The sequence below is a fragment of the Acanthopagrus latus genome, chromosome 7 (genome assembly GCF_904848185.1).
Source record: "Acanthopagrus latus isolate v.2019 chromosome 7, fAcaLat1.1, whole genome shotgun sequence".
NCBI classification, from domain to species: domain Eukaryota; kingdom Metazoa; phylum Chordata; class Actinopteri; order Spariformes; family Sparidae; genus Acanthopagrus; species Acanthopagrus latus.
Window position 1 is genome coordinate 17652006 of NC_051045.1, and position 22126 is coordinate 17674131.

General features: G+C 40.7%; 1 protein-coding gene across 14 annotated transcripts in view; it reads left to right on the plus strand.

Annotated features, from left to right (window-relative positions):
• Positions 1-723: 723 nt before the first annotated feature.
• kif1b (kinesin family member 1B) overlaps positions 724-22126 on the plus strand; it is a 57976-nt gene continuing 36573 nt past the window's right edge. For 8 of the 14 annotated variants that reach the window (XM_037105678.1, XM_037105687.1, XM_037105680.1 and 5 more), the window contains exons 1-7: positions 733-1033; positions 2263-2417; positions 19178-19254; positions 19371-19550; positions 20652-20720; positions 21077-21255; positions 21991-22102. In XM_037105678.1, coding sequence (XP_036961573.1) covers positions 2312-2417; positions 19178-19254; positions 19371-19550; positions 20652-20720; positions 21077-21255; positions 21991-22102 — 723 coding nt within the window. In that variant the 5' untranslated portion in view covers positions 733-1033; positions 2263-2311. Of the gene's footprint in view, positions 1034-2262; positions 2418-19177; positions 19255-19370; positions 19551-20651; positions 20721-21076; positions 21256-21990; positions 22103-22126 lie in introns of all 14 variants that reach the window. The other 6 variants (XM_037105689.1, XM_037105685.1, XM_037105686.1 and 3 more) reach the window with 4 other exon arrangements.

Sequence of the window (22126 nt, forward strand, 5' to 3'; positions counted from 1 at the left end):
TTGTCAAATCAGTGAAATGGCAAAATAAAATAATTGAGGGAAGGCTTTACACATACACTTTATGGTTTCTCATTAATAATTTCACCTTTCAGAACTAACTGCATTTGTTTTTTATGTGCATAGGTGACTTGTTCCACTTCTTTGCAACACAAAATCTGTATTTTGAAATGTGGTTTGTTCCCAAATGTATAAGCTTAGTCATTCTTGTACTGTAACTGTTATAAAACTAATGGATTAATCTTGGCAAGTGTCCCAATTTTATTGGCAAGATACTAATGGTAGCCTGACGCTGTCGATCCTGAGAAACAAAAGCAGTGGCTTAGATATATGGTTATCAAGGAGGCTTTTCAAAATAAGCGTTTTTCTTAATTAAGGCAAAATATGCCTGCAGTCATGATGACACTTACGACATATACATTTTTGAAAATCAGAATAACGGCTAACGTCAAGTTCATTGAGTTTATTACGTTGTTTGAGCCACGAGGATGTGACATGCTTCCATCCCTCACTAGACGGCGCTCTTAGCGGTGACCCTGGGTGTTGCGGTGACAGCGGTGCGGGGAGCGGTGGGTAGAAATCCTGCAGTGTGGCGTCACGGTCGAAAAAAATAAGAAGCCCCGCCCACTTCCGAGTTCGGGGACCACCATTGGCTCTGCGACACATTAGTCACCGATGTCTCTTCGCCCATTTGCCCAACGGGCTGTCAGTCAGCGCGGCCGAGAGGGAGTTGACGTAATCTCTTCGGTAAATCAAGGCAATCTATCAATTCTCCTTTTCGCTTGTGTGCCGATAGACGTCCGTCTGTGTCTCTACTGGAAAATAAAGTCGTCTGGGAGGCACCGGTTGCAGCCACAGGTCCATGCGGCGGAGGATACCGCTATAATGGGTGTTTTTCACCAAAGTGGACTTAATAACAGTTTTCGTGCTCGCGGATTCAGATAGGAAAAAAAAACACAACACACCTTGACGCCCGTCAGCTAACGTTAGTTCTCGCCGCTGTCCTATGGTGTTATCCTGGTGAGAGTCTACAAACGTGAGTATAAATGGTTGAAATGATGTCTTTATTTTAATTTAAGTGTTTGTCGTGCGCGGGGTTGATATTACTGATTTATTCCAGGCAGTTGTTGGCGTTGAGTGGCGATGAGTTATCTGTAGTAGCTAACGTTAGTAGCCCCAGACGGTGTCTTTGCCCCGTTACACAGCTCTGGTCGCGATAACAGCGTTATTTTCCTGTTAAATTTACAAAACATATAATGTTACTTGTTTGTTGACCACAGTTTGTGTCTGCGGTCGGGTTTCTATATCCGTCAGAGATACCGGAGGTTAGTTAGTTCCGTTTCGTGCCATGGATTGGAAGACACAGCACTTAACGTCTCATGCCTCCACGCTAGCTTACATTAAACACACAACAGTTCGCCAGCTAGTGTTTAAAACGATGCACATATCAGGATTTATTATTAAATTCATTAAACCTTGCCATGCATTGTAAACCAGGAACAATGCGTCCAGACTGTGCTGCTAAAATAAGCATGCAACTCCTCCCTGCATTACTCCTAAACACACAGCCGCCGAGGATTAGCCTACTTCCTAACATCGGCGAATTGAATTTTGAAAAATGAATGTTTAAGCTGTCTGTCTGTGTTGATGAGGTACACAGGCCCAGCTCACAGCCCCACTGTAGCCCTCACCAAATAGGGGTAGATAGAATTTCATGGGCGTATGCTTTAGCAAGTATGGCTGACTGCAAGGACATGGAAAACATGAGATACTTGGCATAGGTAGTCAGCGGCTGCGGGATACATAGCATTGTATTTGTGCTATACTTTGGAAAGTTGTGTTTCTGATTAAAAAAATATATATAGATAATGTTGTTCTTGCAGGGCAATTACTGCATGCAATTTTCACATCTTGTATTCATCAAAAGTTAATTTGACATATACTGTAGAATTATATGAAATGTATCACCTTGGAGCCTTCCTTTGAGTGTTTGATGTCTGACTGGCTGCTGTTTACATAATATAAACCGCTTCATTGGTTTGGGTCGGCCATATTTGTTGTAGGCAGCTATGACTTGAAATTGGGAGGGGGTGCACTTTCATTGTGTTTGACATTTTGTGTCCGGTGTTCTGCATTATTGCACTCTGGCATTTTAAAAGGGAGACAAACTCAGTCTTGCTTCAGTCATTTAACGCAATTATTTATTTATTTATTTACTTTTTACAAAAGCAGACACAAACACCTTTTTTTGTGTGTTTCCTTTAGGAGGGATATACAAGGTATCTTAACAGGGACAGAGTCCTAAACCGCAACCATGTCTGGGGCGTCTGTAAAAGTCGCCGTTCGAGTTCGGCCCTTCAACTCCAGGGAGATGAGCAAGGACTCAAAATGTATCATTCAGATGCAAGGCAACACTACAAGTAAGTACTGCACAGGCATGCACGCAAGGACACGCACAAAACCAAACACCATGTCTTGGAAAAACACATGCACATGAATTTGTGCTGTTGTGTGTCCTAAGGGAGTTTTTGGTATCCCACACATTCATCCGCTTGGTCTTCCTTCAGGGGTCTTAGCTGAGAACAGTAGAATGAGCAAACTGAATAGTTGACGGTTGGGGACAAACAGCCTGAAAGAGAATAAAAGGCTTACAGAATGAAATTCCTCCTCCTCCTCTGAAGGGGCCTGCATGCCTTAGGAGTCTCTGTGTGAGAAACGCTGAGTTGTATCATACTGGGAGACCCAGGGGTCGCGACACAGCCTGGCCTGCTAATGCCCCCAATTCATCACGGCTTTATCGCATGCTCAGTGTTTTGGAATGGATGTGTGTGTTACTTTGTAGTGTATGATTATGTTATCTCTTAGTGTACACAAACGGTGTGTAAAGAACTTCATGTGGTAGCGTTATTGCAAGAAGTGAATCATTTACAAGACACGGCTTGCAAGCTTTTTAATTTGCTGTTAAATTTTCGTTCAAGTTGCAAAAGACTGACATTGATAATAAGCTTGTCTCATTTATTACAGTGTCAGAAGATGATGGATGTTGTATAGATGCATTTGAAGATGCTTTACTTTTTATATGGACGCTTAGCAGCTTTAAGTTTTAGTTATCTTTTGTTTTTACACATGTGCATTATGTGTGAATAATGCGCTGCAAAATGACTTTGAATTTAAGATAAAAGTCACTTTACTAGTATGAATATGTGCATTTGTAAAAAGTGTTGTTTTGCACATAGAATGCACCATTTACATAGCTTTAAATTAACATGCCTAACTTGTTTTAAATCTGTGATAATGCCATGCTTCACTACTGGAATTTTCTATATGAAAGGACATACAATAGCAGAGCACAAGTAGACGACCAGAATGTGTTTGATAGTCTTGTGATTCAACCTGCTTACTTGTGACTGTGAGTCATCCGGTACTGTGAACTGCTAGCTGCCCCTTTACTCATGGCTTTGTGTTATATTGCCCATTTTAGCTGGCGGACTAACACGATCTCCCACCTGACTTTAGCATGGAAACATTTAATGGCCCGGCAACAAGACAGCATGTGACAGCAGAAACCTGTCCTTCCAGCAGGCTCACTTATTTGCCTGGAGTTTTGTCTGTCAGTCTTTTCCTGCTCATTAGACTAAGCCTTTATGAATCTTCCATAAGATCAAGTGCCCCTACTAGTTATGGCTCACTTGCCCTTTATCTCTCAGACTTTACCAAAGAGAAGCTTTGTGTCAAATCCCCAGCTCTTTTACTCCATATCCGTGGGTTTTCATTATGCCAATGTCACTCTGAGGTGCTGGAGGGTGACTCGTGGTTTGTAGCAGAACTGCAGTGGAATATGCAGTGTTTTGGGGGGTAAGTGAGTGAGTGTGAGCGAGCGAGGGAGAGGAGGAGGCTGCAGTGCTGCCTACTCTACCTCCTATCACATGGGCAGATTGCAGAGCAGAAAGGGAGGCTGGCAGGCGGCCATACTCTCTCTTCATCAGGACTTCATTGCAGATGGTATGCTGAGAATGCTGTCTTATTTGGATGCAGAGCAGTTAAACACTACCTAGTGGCTCAGCTACACACAGGTTCATACTATGCAGTTGAGCTTATTTCTCATGCAGAGTGAAAGTCTGACCTCACTGTTTCTGTCTATCACTGTCTACCAAAGTCAGCCACCTTTTGTTATTAGTCTTAACAGTTTAACATTGGTTTGTGTGGGAAGAGATGATCAAGATTTTCACATTTTTTTAATGGATGGCCACACTTATGATTCGTGTGATTGATTACATTATGTAAAGCTAAAATTTGACCTTATTTCTCAATGATTGTGTGAAGCATGTTCCTTTTATTATGACTAGTTTGAGTTTTCTCTCACATGATTGCTATTCCCAAACGGATGCATGTCATTCATTGAATCAATTAAAGTTTAAACACAAACTGTTGAACCTTATGGATATTCTCCTCTATCAAACTATCTTATGTTGTATACCACAGAAATCTGTTTTTTGAGTATCAAATGCTCACTTGTCGGCTCAAAAGATGCCTGTAAAAGACCTGTGGTTGATGCTTTATTTTCACCTAGTTCAAAATTCATCTAACATCCATAAAAACTTCTAAAACCAGTACTGCAACATAATCTCCTTCTAAGTTCAGGTGAACTGTTCGCATAACGCAGTGCAGGACACAAAGCAAGCCCTATTGCCCAGGGCAAGTGAAATATGAAGTCAGGCCTGTAAGTTCAGCAACTCACTTGTCTGAATGGGTTGGTTGTGAAAAAAATAAACCTTAACTGAAACAGAATATTTCGGACAGATAATAATATTAGGGATTTAAAAAATGTAAGTATATACTTTCTAGCCATAACTCTTGGATACTCAGATTATATACATTAACAACTTTCATTCTATTGGAAAGAAAAACTTTACTTGGAATTTGATAATTTCATATGACCCCAAGTATCTCCCTACATTATGTAATGTGAACAAAAAATATTTGATATCAAAACGTACTAGTCAATATTTACATCAGTGCCATGATATTTGTGATAGGCCAACATCGATACAGTCGTCTCTAGTAAAACAAAAAAAAAACACAACAAAATAAACCCAATTAAAACAATTAATAACACTGTTTGTTCTTGGACTATGTTGTCTTCGCTGATGGCACTTAAATGAGACTGAGAGCCGCCTCACAGAAGTGGGATGTTTTATGTAGTTGCTTGGTCAGCTGTAGGTGTTCAGCAGATGTGTGGATGAGGCCGTGACACTCCCCTTATTGTTGTGACTCACTCAAGGGCATATGTGTCTATGCGTGTGTGTCAACAGTACAGAGAAAGAGGGAGCTTGGGGGCAAGGGCAGGATATGCAGTCTCCCTCTCCCTCTGTCTCTCTCATCCACTCTCACCATGCATGGAGTGTTGTCAAGGATAGTCTGCAGGCAGAGGGGCAGCAAATTGATTATCCCGTGTGCAGGAAATGTGTCCAATGCCTCTGCAGGCAGGCTGGAAACAAGTGAAGGCCTCTTTCAGTTGAAACTCTTAAACATACCAGAGCTAATGTAATTATAAAGGGGTGATGCTACGGCCTGTTACATTAGTTAGTGTTGGTGCTCCAAATGTTGAATAACTGCAGGACACCAAAAGCCTGCCTTCATTTGGACCCTGATGTGTTCTCCATCTTGTTATGTAACCCATGTGTTGTGCTCCTTCTCAGCCAGTGAGCAGCCACTCATGTATGTTTGGCCAAAGATGATCGATACATCTCACACAGTGACATTAGAGCGATATCTTGACTTCAGTGGAACAAACCTGCGTTCAGACAGATAATTTCACCACATTATTGGAGATGATCAGCATTAGGAATGGTTGTCATTGCTTTATGAAAAGATATCAGTGTAGAGTCCAATTGGTTGTCAACTATTGTGTTATTTGCCAACTCTTTTGATAATCGATTTATCAGTTTGACTAATTTTTTAAGGAAAAGCAGTCAAAATACGTATTTTCTGGTTTCTTTACTCCTCTTTGGCAGTAAACTGAATATATTTGGGTTGTGGACCAAACAAGACATTTGAGGATGTACTCTTGTGCTATGACCAACATTTCTTTCACCATTTTCTGACATTTTAGAGACCAAACAACTGATCGATTAATTAAGAAAGTGATCGACAGATAAATCAACAATGAAATGTGTTTTTAGTTGCAGCCCTATTATCCATGTCGTCAAGACATGGATGGATGTTGCCTTTGGGTAAATTAATTGACAAATTGATAGAACAAACAGAAGGTCACCATGTCAATTAAAGCTTTGTCGTTCAGATACAGTTTTGCCGAGTGTCCTTTCAGTACGAGCTAAGTGGACGGTGACCTTACAGAAACCCTACAGGGAGGAATTGGCTCAGCTCTAGTGTCAGTTACACATGAGAGGAAATGGCAATGAAGCCATCTCATATGAATGAATGCTGGTCATCTAAGAGGGTAAGATGGGGAGCATGTGTTTGGTGGAGGGATGGTCATCTCACTGCTGAACCATATGCAGACAGGGCCGATTGACCTGATTAGGACCTATAATCCGCAGGCTTGCCTCAGGTTGCCACGCCCTGCTGCTGTAATCCTCATGACCCTTGTAGGTGTTCGCAGACCCACTCAGGGTGTTACATTCCTCGTCGCCCCATGCTGAAATTGTTTTGGAGCCACACACATTTGCCTGCATGCGCTAGTTGCAGAGCGGACTCTCGCATTCCAGACTGAGCTCCTAACGAGGAGGGGAGGACGGGCAGATGTCTGTGTCTGCACATGCTGTGTCATGGGACTTTATCATACAGCCCGGCCAGTTGCAATACCTGTAACAGCTGTATTACAGAAAATGACTTGCATTGTGTAGTAAATGTGCAACATCTTTAATGTCATTGACACAGAGTGTTAAGAATTGCATCTCATTTCTGTCATATTGTATGTGGCCATCTTTTATGTATGCTGTGTAGTCAAGGCATCTATGTGTTTAAGCTGCACAAACATCTTGAATGAATGAATAAAAACATCTCACTTCTCTTTCCTACATTTCTTTTTCATAACATCATGTGCTGTACTTGACTCTGGCACATGACTGGCCTTGTATTTTTGTCCCTGAGGTTTTCGTTTCAGTTGTGTAATTTGTGTGATGTTGAGTTTTGGCAGTAACTGAGCTAAAATGTAGGGGTCACCCAGCTGATGATTTTTAGATCACGATCGATCTGGAAGGCATACACAGTCTACATTTTAGATGAACTGTAACTGAGATTGTGGTATTTAATGTTCTCTGTCTTCTGTTTCCAAGCTTTACATGACCTCATTCACTAATCGATCCATTCTGTGTGAACATATTTGTAGAGTGATAAAACCAACTAGATGACCATGCTGATTGGTTGAATAACTTAAAAAAGGAAAGAAAATAACTTTAATGCCAAATTGAGAGAAGAAAGATTGCAAGGGAAAATCTCAAATGAATTAGAGATTGTGGATCCTGATTGTGACTAAGTAGATTGTGATCAGAGCTGCCATAATTACTTGATGAATTGATTAGTCAATCAACAGAAAAGTAATCACCAACTATTTTTATAAATGACTAATTGTTAAGCAATTTTTCATGCAAAAATGGTAGAACATGCTGTTTTCAGCTTCTCAGATATTGACATGTCCTGCTTTACTCTGTTTAGTATCATATCAAACTGAATATCTTTATCGTCACCTTTGACTTTGAGAAACGATTAATTGAGAAAATTATCAGCAGGTTGCTGTCCTTATTGTATATTTGTTTCCAGTTCGCCCTCCCCTACTGGTTACTAGACAGGTGTTTGTGTAAACAGTTTGAATCAAGTTGTGTGTTGGGATGAATGCTGAACTATTTATGTCTTGATAACAGATTTTCTCCAATGACCAGATCCTGTGGTAGAGTTTTATCCATTATTAAGATCGCTGAAAATCAGACATAGAATTAAGATTCACAGCTTGTTTTGCTGAAATTCTGTTCATGCAGTCTAGTCCCTCAGTATTGGGTTTATTAAGCTTTCAAATCAAGGGCATTACTATTTACATTGCAAACTGAAATTTGGCACTGAGCCACGTTGGCCTTTCCCATTGGTACTGAAACCTTTTCTTCATTAATAATTGTTTTGAAATGAATGAGAAACCACATCATGCCATTGCATATTAAGGGATTGGCTTATGCTGGAATGTACTTGTTGTGGCAGAGGTCAGAGGGGGAAAGTGATAAATGCCATCTCCTACTAAAATGCGGTTTAGGCTTTGTATCTGACCACTTGTGGTTTTCACTCCACAGCTCAGAGTCTTGAAATTTATTTGCTGTGGGACAATGTTGATTTACTTAAGCAATAACCAATATCTTTAACTTGGTAAACTGCAGGAACAATTCTGCATTAGCTTGTTGTTTCATGTTTTGATAATATATAATCAGGCCATTGTCACATTGCACAATGTGCACAATTAAGTTGATAGAAGTAAACTTTTTGCAGATATCAAAAAATCTGCAAACATCAGACATGAAAGAAACTTAATAGTTGGCACCGTGATAATGTCACCCACGGGGTGTGAAACTGATGAATTTGTTGGCCTCTTTACGCTGTTACTGTCATAGGGCATGTGGATCAGCTCAAGAGTTGTATGTAATGTGTATATGTACAGTGATGAAAGTCAGTATATATATGATCTCACAAAGTTTGGTTTGTCACATCACATGCTTCCATGGGATAAACTGACCTTCTGTCAGATCTGTGCCCCAAAGGGTTTCTTGGTAGAGGATGAATGTGCAGTTGTATTTCAGCAATCTTACCAATATATCAGGGATTTATTTTCTGTATTTTTTTCATATTTATTCATTCATCAGCTTTGCTTAGTTTTGTTCACCTCAGCTTGTTTTAGCACCCTCTTCATTCTGGCCTGTGATCAGGCTGAGAGGGAACTGTGGAGGCCTTTTGCAGAAAATGTGGGATATTGGAGGAGAGGATGGGATCGGAGCTGACTCGGGAGGGGGAGGGGAGATGTAAACGCAGCCACAGCAGCAGCGGCAGAGACAGTGAAAGTCGTGCATGAGCACTATTCACGTGTAGGACAGCGTGAGGCAGCATCACATACAGTTGCCCAGCTTGGAATGATGGGTTTTCAGTCATATTGGTGAAGGCAGAAAATGGTATTCATGCAGTTCAGCTAAAACAAAAGAAAAGGCAAAGCTTTTATATTTGCTTCAGTCATTGTGTTATTATACTGCAGTTTTTTTTTTCATCAACTATCCACCAACAGCATGAGATGATTTTGTATATTTACAGTGCTGTTTCTGCTGATATTTTTTTTTACTGAATGGGCCCCTTCTGAAAAAAAATATTGACACTCATAGGGAGTTGTTCCTAGAGGGCTCTGCTATGATCGACTTCTGGAGTCCAGACCACAAAAATCCATTAATATTCCATTAGTATTTTTTACAAGAGATAAAAGGCCATCTTCACAAAACAATGATGAATTAGTCTGGAGAACGCAGTTCAGCCAAATCCTGAAATGTGTCCCAGTTTTACAGCAACACCCAATCAGTTCAAGGGTTAATGAGATTGCCTGTATAAAGGGTCACCATCTGATTTTTTTTTTTGGCATAAAGAATTAGGAATATTTGTGTGATTATGCTTCCTTTTTGGTTTATGTGTACAGGTTAATGAGGAAATAAAGGATGTAGTCAGGCCACAAAATGCGTTGCTCTTGTTGAAAGATGCACCGGGCGCACATTTGGTTGCTATATTTTGCCTTATTTCCTTTTCAGAGAGAGGTCCTATGTGGCCGTTCAGTTAAATCTGACTTGCTAACTGAGGCCCTACTCATTTGGCTATGAAAATGAGATTGTGCTTGACAACAGCCCACATCCATCACCATTCATCCCTGACTTGATGATGCAAACAGGGGCTGAAACACAGATAATGGTGTGTTTGTTTGAAAGTTATGGCACTCCTCCTGGCTTACTCCTCTCTTACCTACTCTTTGGTCCGTTGCCTAAGTTGAGTGAAATGGCTGGACTTTCCCACATTTAAGAAGAGAGTGAATGTGTTTTTTTTTTTTGTTTTTTTTTAGTTTTTGTGCCCTGACCGGCACAGCTCTTTCCAGACTGTATTGTCTGGTTTCCTCCCACAGTCTGAGGGCTGAATTCAGAGGCAAACTGGAGAGCTTTGCAGTCCAGGCACGGTAGCTTGGTGGTGGGCATGATGCTCATTTTGTATTATTCATGAGTAGGAAGTCGGGAGGGATTGGCAATATTTTATTTTTGAAGCCTTAATTAATAAGATGGGAGAGCTGACCCTCAAGCTGGTTGGTCCTCTGCTTGTATAGCTACTCTTTGAATACTTGCACTTAATTGAGTTCAATGGTTTACACACAGACACAAATATGTGCACACACAGATACGCACTGTTTCACACGTCATTTCTGTCTTCCAGAGAAATCGCTGGATAAAAGGTGTTAGTCATCTGACATTAGCTTGAGGCATCAGTCAGTGCCTATTCTTAATGTTTTCTGGCTCCTTCACAAAACATGACATACAAGTTATACAGCCTCTTTGTTATAATCATTTAATGATCATCTCACAGATCCATGTGCCAGAGTTGAGTTCATGATGTCATGATGCTTACATAAAGGCGGAAAGCATTTAAAGCAAGACTTCAGTCTCTGAGTGGAGGCTAGTTGAGAAATCCAGGTCACTGCTCTGTAAAATGGGTGCCTGTTGTGAGCAGCGATTGTAAGGGGCTCTGTATTTCCCTTGTCTGAACAGCCTGCCCACACTGTTGCCCCCATTCAGCCGTTCTGCCTGGATCATATGATCAACTGTATGTTGTTTTGAGCAAAATTTGAGATGCACTTTAATCATGATTTTAGGCTTTGAAACAAATTCTCAGCCGTTTCAAATGAACAGGTTAACGTTTCATATTTTATTTCTCTTCCTGGCTTTCACTTTACAGTTTAGCATCCGAGGGCCAATATTTGTAAAGCATTCTGGGACAAGGCACACGTTTTTTAGCCTGAGATTATGAGAGTTGAAATCAGCATCTCCCATGTGACAGAAATGTTTTATTACTCTTCCAACTGATATTTTATGGCATCACTTTATTTTTTATTAATCCCTAAAATGTTGATCACCAAATTTGAGCAGAGAGGAAAAAGTAGGTTGCCATTCTAAAACCGTATGTTTACACAAATCCAAGATAAAAACCCGGAGATGGAATGCTTTATCTTGAATCCTTTTCAGTTTGTGTTGCTTGCAGGACACACAGACCCACTTACCAGTTCATTGTTAAAAGGCGGACACATGCAAGTTTGCATTGTCAGTAAATTAAGTGCCAATTTTAAACTGGAACATACCAGACTCATTATAAGCTGTGAGTGTATTCCTATAGTTTTCCATGACACAGGATGTGTTTGGAAAGACCTCTGACCTTTTGAGGCAGCACCTGCAAGGAGGAGAACATCCTCCTTGGACCTAGTCCATGAGAAGCATTGCCTCTCTTTGAGCTTTGAAAACAGCTGAAAACCCTGATTTAGGATCCCTTTTTCATTTTGTTAATGTTAACAGTGAGGTGCAAACAGCAAATTTGTTCATAAGACAGGGTGGCAGATGCAACTAGATTTTAATTAGACACACTTGGCATATAATTTGGACATTTTTCAAGTTTGCTTTTCATTCCAGTTCTTTGTGCCTTGCGGGTTTAACCCCCCATGTCATCACCTGTGAGGCTGGCTGATATCCCTCTCTCTTTGTTGTAGTTCTGTGTTTGTTTAGCTTCTGAATGGAGTCCTGCTGGCTTAGCATGTTTTCTCTGTCTGGTGGCTTCTAGAAGCCTCTCTTTAGTCTGTGTTATCCTGGACTCAGTGAGTGTGCGTGAGCTGCTAATATCAAAGGGCACTCACTGCCCCAGCTAGCTATCGGTTTCTGTGGGCTCGGAGCAATGTATGGTTTGGCTATGAGTTCGGCGGAAAGGTTGGGCGGCTGAAATCTGTCCATTCCTTCCTGTCACTGACAGTCTGTCGGCATGCGGAGCACTAGCTGCCATCTGCTGCTGTATAAATAGACAGAAGTCAGAGCTAGAACAGCTGGCACATAGGCCGGGACTGCGCCCTTTCCTACTGCTTTCTAGCTTGCGTGGTAACCCCACCTAAAGCCAATTTAGTGTAATGGGGTTTTTTCTGTACTTTTTGACATGGACTTTACACAAAAACTAACAAAATCAAAAGCCACAGAAATATTCAGAACAAACTCAGAATTTTCTACCTGATCTTTCTGATTTCTTAATTTTCAAGGTGATGGGAAAAACGCTGTTTTTAATTTCGTTTGAGAGCAACAGCATGCTTCCCCGCGACATGCTTCTTGTTACTGCACAGTCACTCCAAATGTTCTGGAATAAGATGGAAAGAAACATTTCAGAAGTATGATAGTTACTAGGGATTAAATCTAATTTCTGACCAGCGGCATGTAAAGAGATTATTTAAACCCATACTCTGGGTAATCTGGCTAAACCAGATTTCTTCAGATAGCCTGGTATCTTGGGTGCAAGTCAGCACACTCACTGAATTAGCCATAAATTAATATTTTAAAGGTTTTCAATAATAATACAATGCATATGTTTTTCAATACTCCCAATTATTCTTTTTATGTGTAGTTTACATTTAGCTGACATTAGCCACTTCCCAATGAAAACACTGAAAGTTTCTCTTTAAATGTGACGATCAGTTTTTTTATAAAGGACAGGGGGGTTGAGGCAGCGTGAAAAGGGTCATTGTGATAGAGGGGACTGGGCACATAAAGCCTTGTCATAACAGATTACCTAATGTGTTTTGCAGGCTCTGTTGTCAATTGCAATACCCTGCATTCAGTGCATTGTTCTGGTGTCTTCCTGTGCCTTTTTTCCCCCTCTCCTCTCTCCCAGTAGGAAGAGAAAAATACGTGATCAGCCTTCTGAGTAGAAACACAGGATTCGTCCTCAGGAGCTTAGTGCCTTCCTTTACAGTTAACTTAATTACTCTGATGTAGTGACTCATCTAAGAAATTGACAATTGTTAATAGAAAGTTTGTTGCCATTTGTTTGTCTGAGTCATTGACTGTGATTCTGGTGTGAAGGGTCATGTCTCCTGGCTAGACGAACTCATCTGCCTGCCCGGAAAGTTCCAGGGTTTTTTTGGCAGGAGTGCTCAACAGACGAGTATCAAGTTGCCCCGTGGATATGTTTTAATTAAAGGCAGTGAGGCATCTCCCTGACCAGACGTGAAAGTTCTCTGCATCCAAAGGGGGTAATCAAGATACCACATGTTAGTGTAGTTTCTGTTTTGGAGATGTTTGTATGTCCTATGTTGTGGCTGCGACAAGCTCAGCTGTTTGTCAAATGTGCACAGCAGTGCTCAGACACTACTTTTAGCCCTCAGCTTTGAGCTGCATCCAGTGACAACTCTGTCACCTGTGCTGCAGCCCGGGCAACCGAGCCATCACACACTCTCTTCCAAAGGCACTGGATACAACACATAGAGTGTTTCTGTGGCTACCTCACACTGTGCTCCATGCTGTTGTTATGCACCCTACTTAAGACTCAACAACCACATTAGCGTTTCCGTGGCACTGCTCAAACCATCGACCCATGTCAGCAGCTGCTTCTCTTCACCACTCATGCCTAAACTGTGACACAGGTGTGCATTTAAAATGTTGTATCGCGATACACAGCATTAGAGCTGTGATGGTATTGATTTCTCTCTTGAAATGGTGATGGATACAGAGAACACATATGGTTAGAGGATTAGTAACATTTAAGACCTGCATATACAGTATAGATGTACACTAAATATTTTTCAATCAACACCACACATATGGAATCGCTGCAGTGTAACCTCCCACGAGCAGATGAGATCACTATCTGTGCTACTTTTCCATGCAACAGGAACCACATGGTTAAATGTGCTGCTTGACTTGTTGACCTCTTGGAGATTTTATCAATCAGATATTAAAAAAAAAAAAAATCTTTTTTTTTCAGCTGAACTAGGTAAACCTGGCCTTTTCTCACTCCTCTGAAGAGAGTGATCACATTATTTTGAAACTGTTTTAGAGATACACATTGGTCTTTCATCACCATAGAATTTATTGAGAAGGGTCACACTCACAAGTTAAATGTTAATATGCAGACATGAAATGCACCAGTTAAGATTGTCCAATGCTTATCATATCCAGTGTCCATCACAAAGTCATAAACACCCAATAAACATGCTTAAAGATGATCTAAAAAAAACAACCATCCTTATGCTGCAGAACTTACCTAAGAGTACTGATGTCTTTGTTTTCTTTAACATGAAAGTGAGCCATTCAAATCTGTCTGTGCATCCATGAGTATTTTGCAAATAAGTGCTGCTCATAGCTTATATGGCAATGTTTTATTGGTGCCAGTCTGCCAATACTCAAACAATCGGGCTCAAGTTGTAGCCAATAGATAACTCTATGACTCAATATCATCCCATTATTGTATTTCCACCAAAGAACTTCAGAGAGAAGGAGTTGGGGAGGGTCACATGTCTGTTGTTTGATAACCCCTGGCCTATATCAGTCTAGGCAGAATACTGTGTTTTGATTTTGCTGCATTTCTTTGTTAAATCATGTGTAATCAACACAAATTGTGAAAAAATGATGAGTAAATGAGTAAATTATACTCTATTAGAGAATGTCCTGTAATGTAATGAGTTAAGGGCACATGATTTGTTTCATGCTACTGATTTTGTGGATAATGGCAGTCTGTAATCCTGTGAGTGAATTAAATGTTGTGTGGTAAAATAGTGAGATTAAATTCCTCAGAAGTGAACGGTTACATCACACTGCTGCCTATATGCACACAGACCCTGGGGATGCTATTAAAATTCCTCACTCTTGCTGAAAGAAGCCCACGTGGTAATAACAATTCTGCACAGATATTATTTCTCTAAATGCCCAAATTCCCTCAGCAGCTCATGCATTTGCTTTCTTTTTATATTTTACATACACATTTATCTAATAACCTTTCCCCTTGCTATGATCTCAGACAGACATCGATCAGCACAAACTAACGGCCATGTCCTTAGAGGGTTACTGGAGGAGAGTCAGATTCGTTCAGCCATTTTAGACCTTGCTCATCTCAGGTGAATGGGGCTAGCTTTTAGTCCCCATCTGGTGCTCAGAGACCTCCTAACAACCTAATTACTGAGGGGTGTCTGTGCTTTCCTGGCCGGATTATAGGCCCCATGTTGAACACTGGAGCACAAAATGTCTGCCGGCTACAACCAGCTGAGTGATGTGCTTTAGATAGCAGGATGTGGTTAGTTAACTGGTACCCACCCTGCCTTGAAATTGAGCACTCCTGTGGAGTACCAACATCCTATCAGTCTCATGTTCTGAGTAAAATGCAGTAGTATTTTGGACTAATAAACATTTAAACCTCTAGCAAAGGCCACCAAGTAGCTTGTGTTGGTGCACTGCACAGCTCTGACAAAATTTCTGTATCTTGAGAGAATCGACGCTCCTATTAGCCTCCCACACAGATCTGAAAGCTATCTGATTACGTAATGAAAGTTGAGTATTGTTTGATGGCACAGTACCGATAATGTAATGCTATTTAGCTTTTGTTGCCGGTCAATACTGTACCGTCTGTGTCACCAATATTAGCATCTCAGTGCTCAAAGAGTTCATTTAAATGATCTCATGTTTCTCTTTTGCACTTCCTTGCTATATTTCTGAAATGTTCCTTTACAAGGTATTAAACAGGTTTTTTGTTCAGTAAAAGTTGCTTTTGGTATTGCTTATAGAGTCTGACCTGATAAGTAGCTAATGTCTTAGTTACAAATCCTAAAGCTTTTCTCACCATGGCCTCTGAATGTCTTGGGGTCTTTTTTAAGGATCACAATCCTGAAATCACTGTTCGATACATTTTCTGTGTAATTTCTGCAGAGCAGTGAAGGGGAAAGCTTGAGTGAGAGAAAACAGAACTCAATGTGCCGCATCCTCTCCTTCTGTGCCAAGTTAAGGTTGTTATGGCAACCACAATCTGGTCCTATACCTGTTGCCATGGTTGAGAAAGACGGAGTGATGACGTTTATCAGGCAGCAGAATGTGTCTGCCATTTTAAGTTCAGGATGTGACTCTGGTGGGAATATTTTCTATAAATGGAAAGCAGTGGAATTCCTCATCGACGTGTTATCGTGTGACTAATTTTATCTATACATCCGTGCTTGCTTGATTCTGTTGGTAAGCGTGATGCAAGTTCAAGTGTAGAAAGTGAGCTGAGTGACAGATACTCAGCTGAGTCAAAGTAGGTGAGTCATGCTAGGGGATATGGGGCACTCCTGTCTGATGTACTTAATCTCAGATGGCGAGGGTAAAATTACCTTTGTTCTGCCTTTAGTTGCAAAAATGTAGGGCTTTGTGATCTCACCAAAATCTGACATCTGATATAGGTCAATTCATATCCATTTAACAATAGATATCACGATACATTACATACATACATACATACATACATACATACATACATACATACATACATACATACATACATACATACATACATATATATTATGGAGATGCTTCTTTATCTCTCAGTATTTTATTTTTATAAATAAATGGAACTAATTTTATACCGTAAATACCTTTTTAATTTGTTAAGTATATCTGCAGCATGAATTGTAAAGTATTAGTATTCTGATCTTTGTCAGACCTTTTCTACACAAAACATCCATGACCTGGCTGGTCAGAGTATTTCCCTCTCCTGTGTCACGTTTGCCCCCAACATGTTTATTTATGTTTCCTTCATGCAGATTGCCTGCCTTAATCCATTCTGTACAGAAGAACATGAAACATTGTCCAAACCATGAAGAGTACTGCCATGAAGAGTGCCTTTTTTGAGGCAATGAAATATGAACCAATAGGTGATTTCATATTAACACATTGTATCACTTTGATGCAATAGCTGGATATACCTTGCGAGATGTTATGCCATTCTTTTACCACAATGTAGTGGTAATAAGAACTTAGACTACAGACACATGTAACCAGTGCTGGACCCGTCCCTTTCCTTCCCTTTCCATCCTTGCCTTGAATACTCTTTGTAGACTATTGAGAGCATGAGAGACCCAGCCTTATGACGCACTGAAACAACCACATGGGCGATGCAGCTATCTGTTCTGAGAGCAATGGAGTGGGCAATTGAATGAGATGTGAATGCCACATCGTGAGCATGATTCACCTTTAGGATTTGAGCAGTCTCCCACTAACTGCTGTCCTAAAATGAATTTTTTTTACACCAGGCACATCCACCCTTGCCTCTGACTTAGGCCATGGCCAAACTGGGGACAGACTTGGAGATAAAAAAGCTTCCAATATTTCTTGCTAGAACACAGCTGTGATTCCCAGTAAAGGTTAGTTTGTCACCGTCAGTCCCCTAGCTCATCATGGGAATCTTGCTGCCTGAGCACCCCACATGTGGCACTGTCTCATCATCTTTCTAACTTCTGAGTTGCCTCATTGACACTGTATTTGGCTGACACTGAATGACTCTGAATTAGCTGCTGCTTCATTAATAGCCACTGTAGATTGTTCCAGGAAAGGGTAATAGGGGCACTGGTAACGTAAATCCCCCTTCGTTTCTTCATGCCCTGGCTCCTATTTCTCTTTAGAGGCAGGTCAAAGGTGAAATTTGGTTTTATATAGCCACCTGTCTTGCTGTATCCTCTTCCAGTTCCCAATATGGAAGCTGCTATTCTGCCTGTGCACCTTAACCTGCTTGAAGATGTAGAGGGTATAAACAGATGCATTGTTTTCACCTGTTCTAGATTGAAGTAACCAGAGTTTCACTGCAATTCCAGCTGCTACAATCATCACATATTTAGCATGAAGCAGTTAGTGTTCTGGTTTCTGAGGACACGCTGTGCTTTTTCTGTCAGCATGTGACCTGTGGAGGGCGATATGCAATCCCTGTCTCTCCACATCTCCTGCATTATTGATAAGTGTGCTGCAATCTCCTGAACACGAGGCACTCTGCCTGGGACATCTTGATGCAAAAGCCGCTCAAGCACCCTCATGTCAAGGAGCCAGACTCAGCTTTAATTTGCCCATTAGCAAAGCACAGAATTTGCATTAAACTAGGCTAATTGCTGCTTTGTGGTTCATGCTGGAAATTTGCTTGGGAAGAGTGAAAATCCTTAAACACACAGGTTATATTGTGCTTACTAAGATGTATAGTTTTTCCATTCGTCCTGCCTTTGGTTTCTATTGTTGGTGTGTTTGGATTGTTGCTAGGCCCTTGAGCACAGCTGTTACTTAAAGTCACAAGACACAAATCTTTTTTTTTTTTTCACTATCCTCTTCCCTCTTTCTTACATCTTCCCTCAGTCCTAATGGTAAACGTATGCATTTCTGCTTTCTAGTCTGAGTGAACTCTCTGACACAAAGCTTTAGTCAATAAACGTGCAGTTTGTTGAAGGGGAGATTTACAACAACTGGAGTCCACATATCTACAAATATCCTACAGTAAATTCTTTGTCCACTCCTCCCTCTCCGTCACACAACCAGTGCACATTGTGGAAAGCTTGAATACTAGTCCCAGAGGTCAGAGTAAACATGGTTGAGAGGGATGACATGCCAGGCATGGCTGCAGATTCTCATTCATTAAGAAATGTCTCTGTGGCCACAGAGAATGCCTGGGTAGTGGGGAAATATTGTGTCATCACGCCTTTTGCAAATGCAATATGTGAAGGAGGTAAAGTTGGAGTAGGTTGCATACCTTTTATTAATTCAATAAAGAAATTCTGTATTCTTCACCGAGTTGTTATCAATGAATACGAGGCATTAAGACACTGATGAAAGATGGTGTGTTTGGAAAAACTTGACACTACAGTTCCAGTTCTCAAAAAAGCCAATGGCCCATAATCACTCACTGGCTCATGTGACTTTCAGTTCCAAATATATCACTGTAAGAGCTCTGATTGAGGAACAGGATCTTTGGAGACCCACTATCTGCCATCCAGGACAAAAATACCAGAAGAAATACATGAATGATCTCTTTAAATGAGGGACGGGAGTTTGGCGAGATGTTAATGATGTTGAAGCAACTAGTTGGATAAAGCAAACCAGATGTTTTCAACCACATTACTAATTCTGCATTTCTTCCACAGCTATAGCCAACCCAAAAGCCCCAAAGGAACCAGCAAAGACCTTCAGTTTTGATTACTCCTACTGGTCACACACTTCGGTGAGTTTAAACATTTTCCATAGTGTATTGTAATGACAGTCACAAGGGACGTTTTACATTTACTGTAATGCATTGCAATAAATGCATTTTAAGTAATTTCTCTGTCTTTCCCACAGCCCGACGACCCCAGCTTTGCATCACAGAACCTTGTGTACAATGATATTGGCAAGGAAATGCTGGCCCATGCTTTTGAGGGCTACAACGTGTGCATCTTTGCTTATGGCCAGACAGGTGCTGGCAAATCCTATACCATGATGGGCAAGCAGGAGGAGGGGCAAGAAGGAATCATTCCCATGGTTTGTTCTACATCTTACTGATTTTACTATATTACATAGCAGACATTAAGACAAACATTAATCTCTGTCTAATGCAGCCTGTTTATTTAGATAACTGAACCTCTGAGTCATGGCTTTGGTCACTTTCTATTATACAACAAAGTGTCAAATTGTATTCCATATCCAAACTTTCACTGAAACTGCAACTTTACATTTCCTACATTTCTAATAATGAGATAACTTGGTCTTTTCAAATTTTTGCCTGCTTATCACCTTTATCCCATGTATCTTAGTTCAGTATTCCACATAATCAGCCACCTGAGTCCATCCTTGCTTACTCTTGTAGCCACCACCTGGTTTTGCACACAAAGAGCAAATGGTGCGATTTAAACCCAGAATGCAGTATTCAATACTACATGGGTTAGACCACCAATACTACGCAACAATTACATTCCCCTGAAATATGATTAAAATCCATTGGTTTTCTTTACAAATTACTTGTTATAACCCTTCTCTAATGTCTGATAGACAATATGGCAATAGTTAGTAAAGTGGGGCCACATCTGGTTCCATCATCAAGTCCCCCAAGGTTTGGTAGTCCATCTTCTCTTTATCTACCACATTTTCCTTGATCATGTTATTTAACGTAATTGGTATTTGGTCTTTGGTTGAACCGCTGTGTTTAGGACGCTAACCTATGTCTTTTATTCATAATGCACAAAGTAATTTGTATTTTATGTTTGTTATGTTGTTTAAAAACACCAGAACGACAGGGATTCCTGAAAGAATGAAGAATATATGCTTTACTTCTACTATATTTTCACTACACCTACTAGTTTGCAAAAACATTGACCCTGCTTCCCTGGAGCCTCCTCCATCATAGCTAAGATTCTGCCCAAATGAAAACTAGAGTGCAATGCCTTGTCTGAAATATCTTGTCAGATATTTCTCACAATGTCCATCTTCTGATGCAGTTTTTTTTTTTTCCGGCTAAAATATTGTATATCTATGGAGATATGTTCTGTTAGTATTTTGTTTACCATTTGTCCTCCTTTTCGTTCTCCCTTAACCTCTCCACGAGCTGTTAATTTGCACTAAACCTCTTCTTTCTCTTCCTCTCAGCTCTGTGAAGATCTATTTGAGAAAATCAATGAAGACAGCAACAAAGAGGAGCTCTCCTACTCAGTAGAGGTGAGTCTCACACCTCTTTGGCAGCTGTAATCCCTATTCACAACCCCTGCCTCTGACTGTTGCTGTTGGCTCGTCCTTAATGAACCATTCCAACCTTTTAACAGTACCTGGTAATAGTCAGACATCAATCGCATATTGGCTGAACCTTCAGAGTTGATTGGTTTCCTTAACACATTAGCTCAGATAATTAAGTTGAATTGTACACTTTTGCTCAAATTGGAAAACAAATAAAAGTCTCAGAATAATAAATGAATACATTGTTTAGACCTCTGTTATAAAGTTAACATTCAGCTTCACTTTAATGCTGTTGCACTGGGGCACCTGAACTTACGCTGTTATTTTTACAATGTTTCTAGGTCAGTTACATGGAGATTTATTGTGAGCGGGTGCGAGATCTGCTCAACCCTAAAAACAAAGGAAACTTACGAGTGCGAGAACACCCGCTAATGGGTCCCTATGTGGAGGACCTGTCCAAGCTAGCTGTCACCTCCTACACAGACATCGCTGACCTAATGGACGCAGGCAACAAAGCTAGGTGAGCCAAGCCCTGGGTTCACGCTGAGATCATGGGAAGGACGGGGGAGTGATAGTGGTATTGATAGCAGCATGTTAAAAGCACATACTCTGTAGAATGATAAAATTTGGACAGAAAATTGCTGCGAAGATAACAGTAACTTGGAATCAGGAAAAGTCCTTGTCACGTGGCGTATCACATGGTTTTCATAGCTTGATTGTCAGTGTTGATCAAGGAGCAGCTGGTTATATCAAGTATGCCATAAACTTTTTAGTAAAATAGCAAGTACACCTTAACTTGGAACCTTTCTGAAATTGCAGGTAGAGTGAGTGTTTCTCATTTAAGTTAGTTCAAGTGATGTGTGTTAGTTTTACTGTGTGAACGGGTGTGTGTGTGTGTGTGTGTGTCACGAGAGCTCCTGTGGGGAGGAGTGAACCCTGCCTTAATCTTCCCGTGCTGACTCAGAGGGCTTATTTCTAGAACATGCCGTGAACAGCCAGTATCTCCCCCTGTGACTATGTGTCTTGTGTATTTGTGTTTGGTGTCCTCACAGTATTATCCACCTCTGCCGCACAAAGTAATCCCTGACAGTCAATTCACTGTAATAAGCATAAGAACCTAGTGATGATAGCTGCAGTAATCGCCAGGACCATGAATTTAGCATAAATAAGACAGAATAATCTTAAAGATCCATTTTTTTTGACATCCATATTGTTTTTTTGTTTTCTGACTATGTACATATGTGCTACCCTACAGAACTGTAGCTGCCACCAACATGAATGAGACCAGCAGTAGGTCCCACGCTGTTTTTACCATCGTCTTCACACAAAAGAAACATGACAGCGAAACGGACCTCTCCACAGAAAAGGTCAGAGGAGACAAGACAGATAGC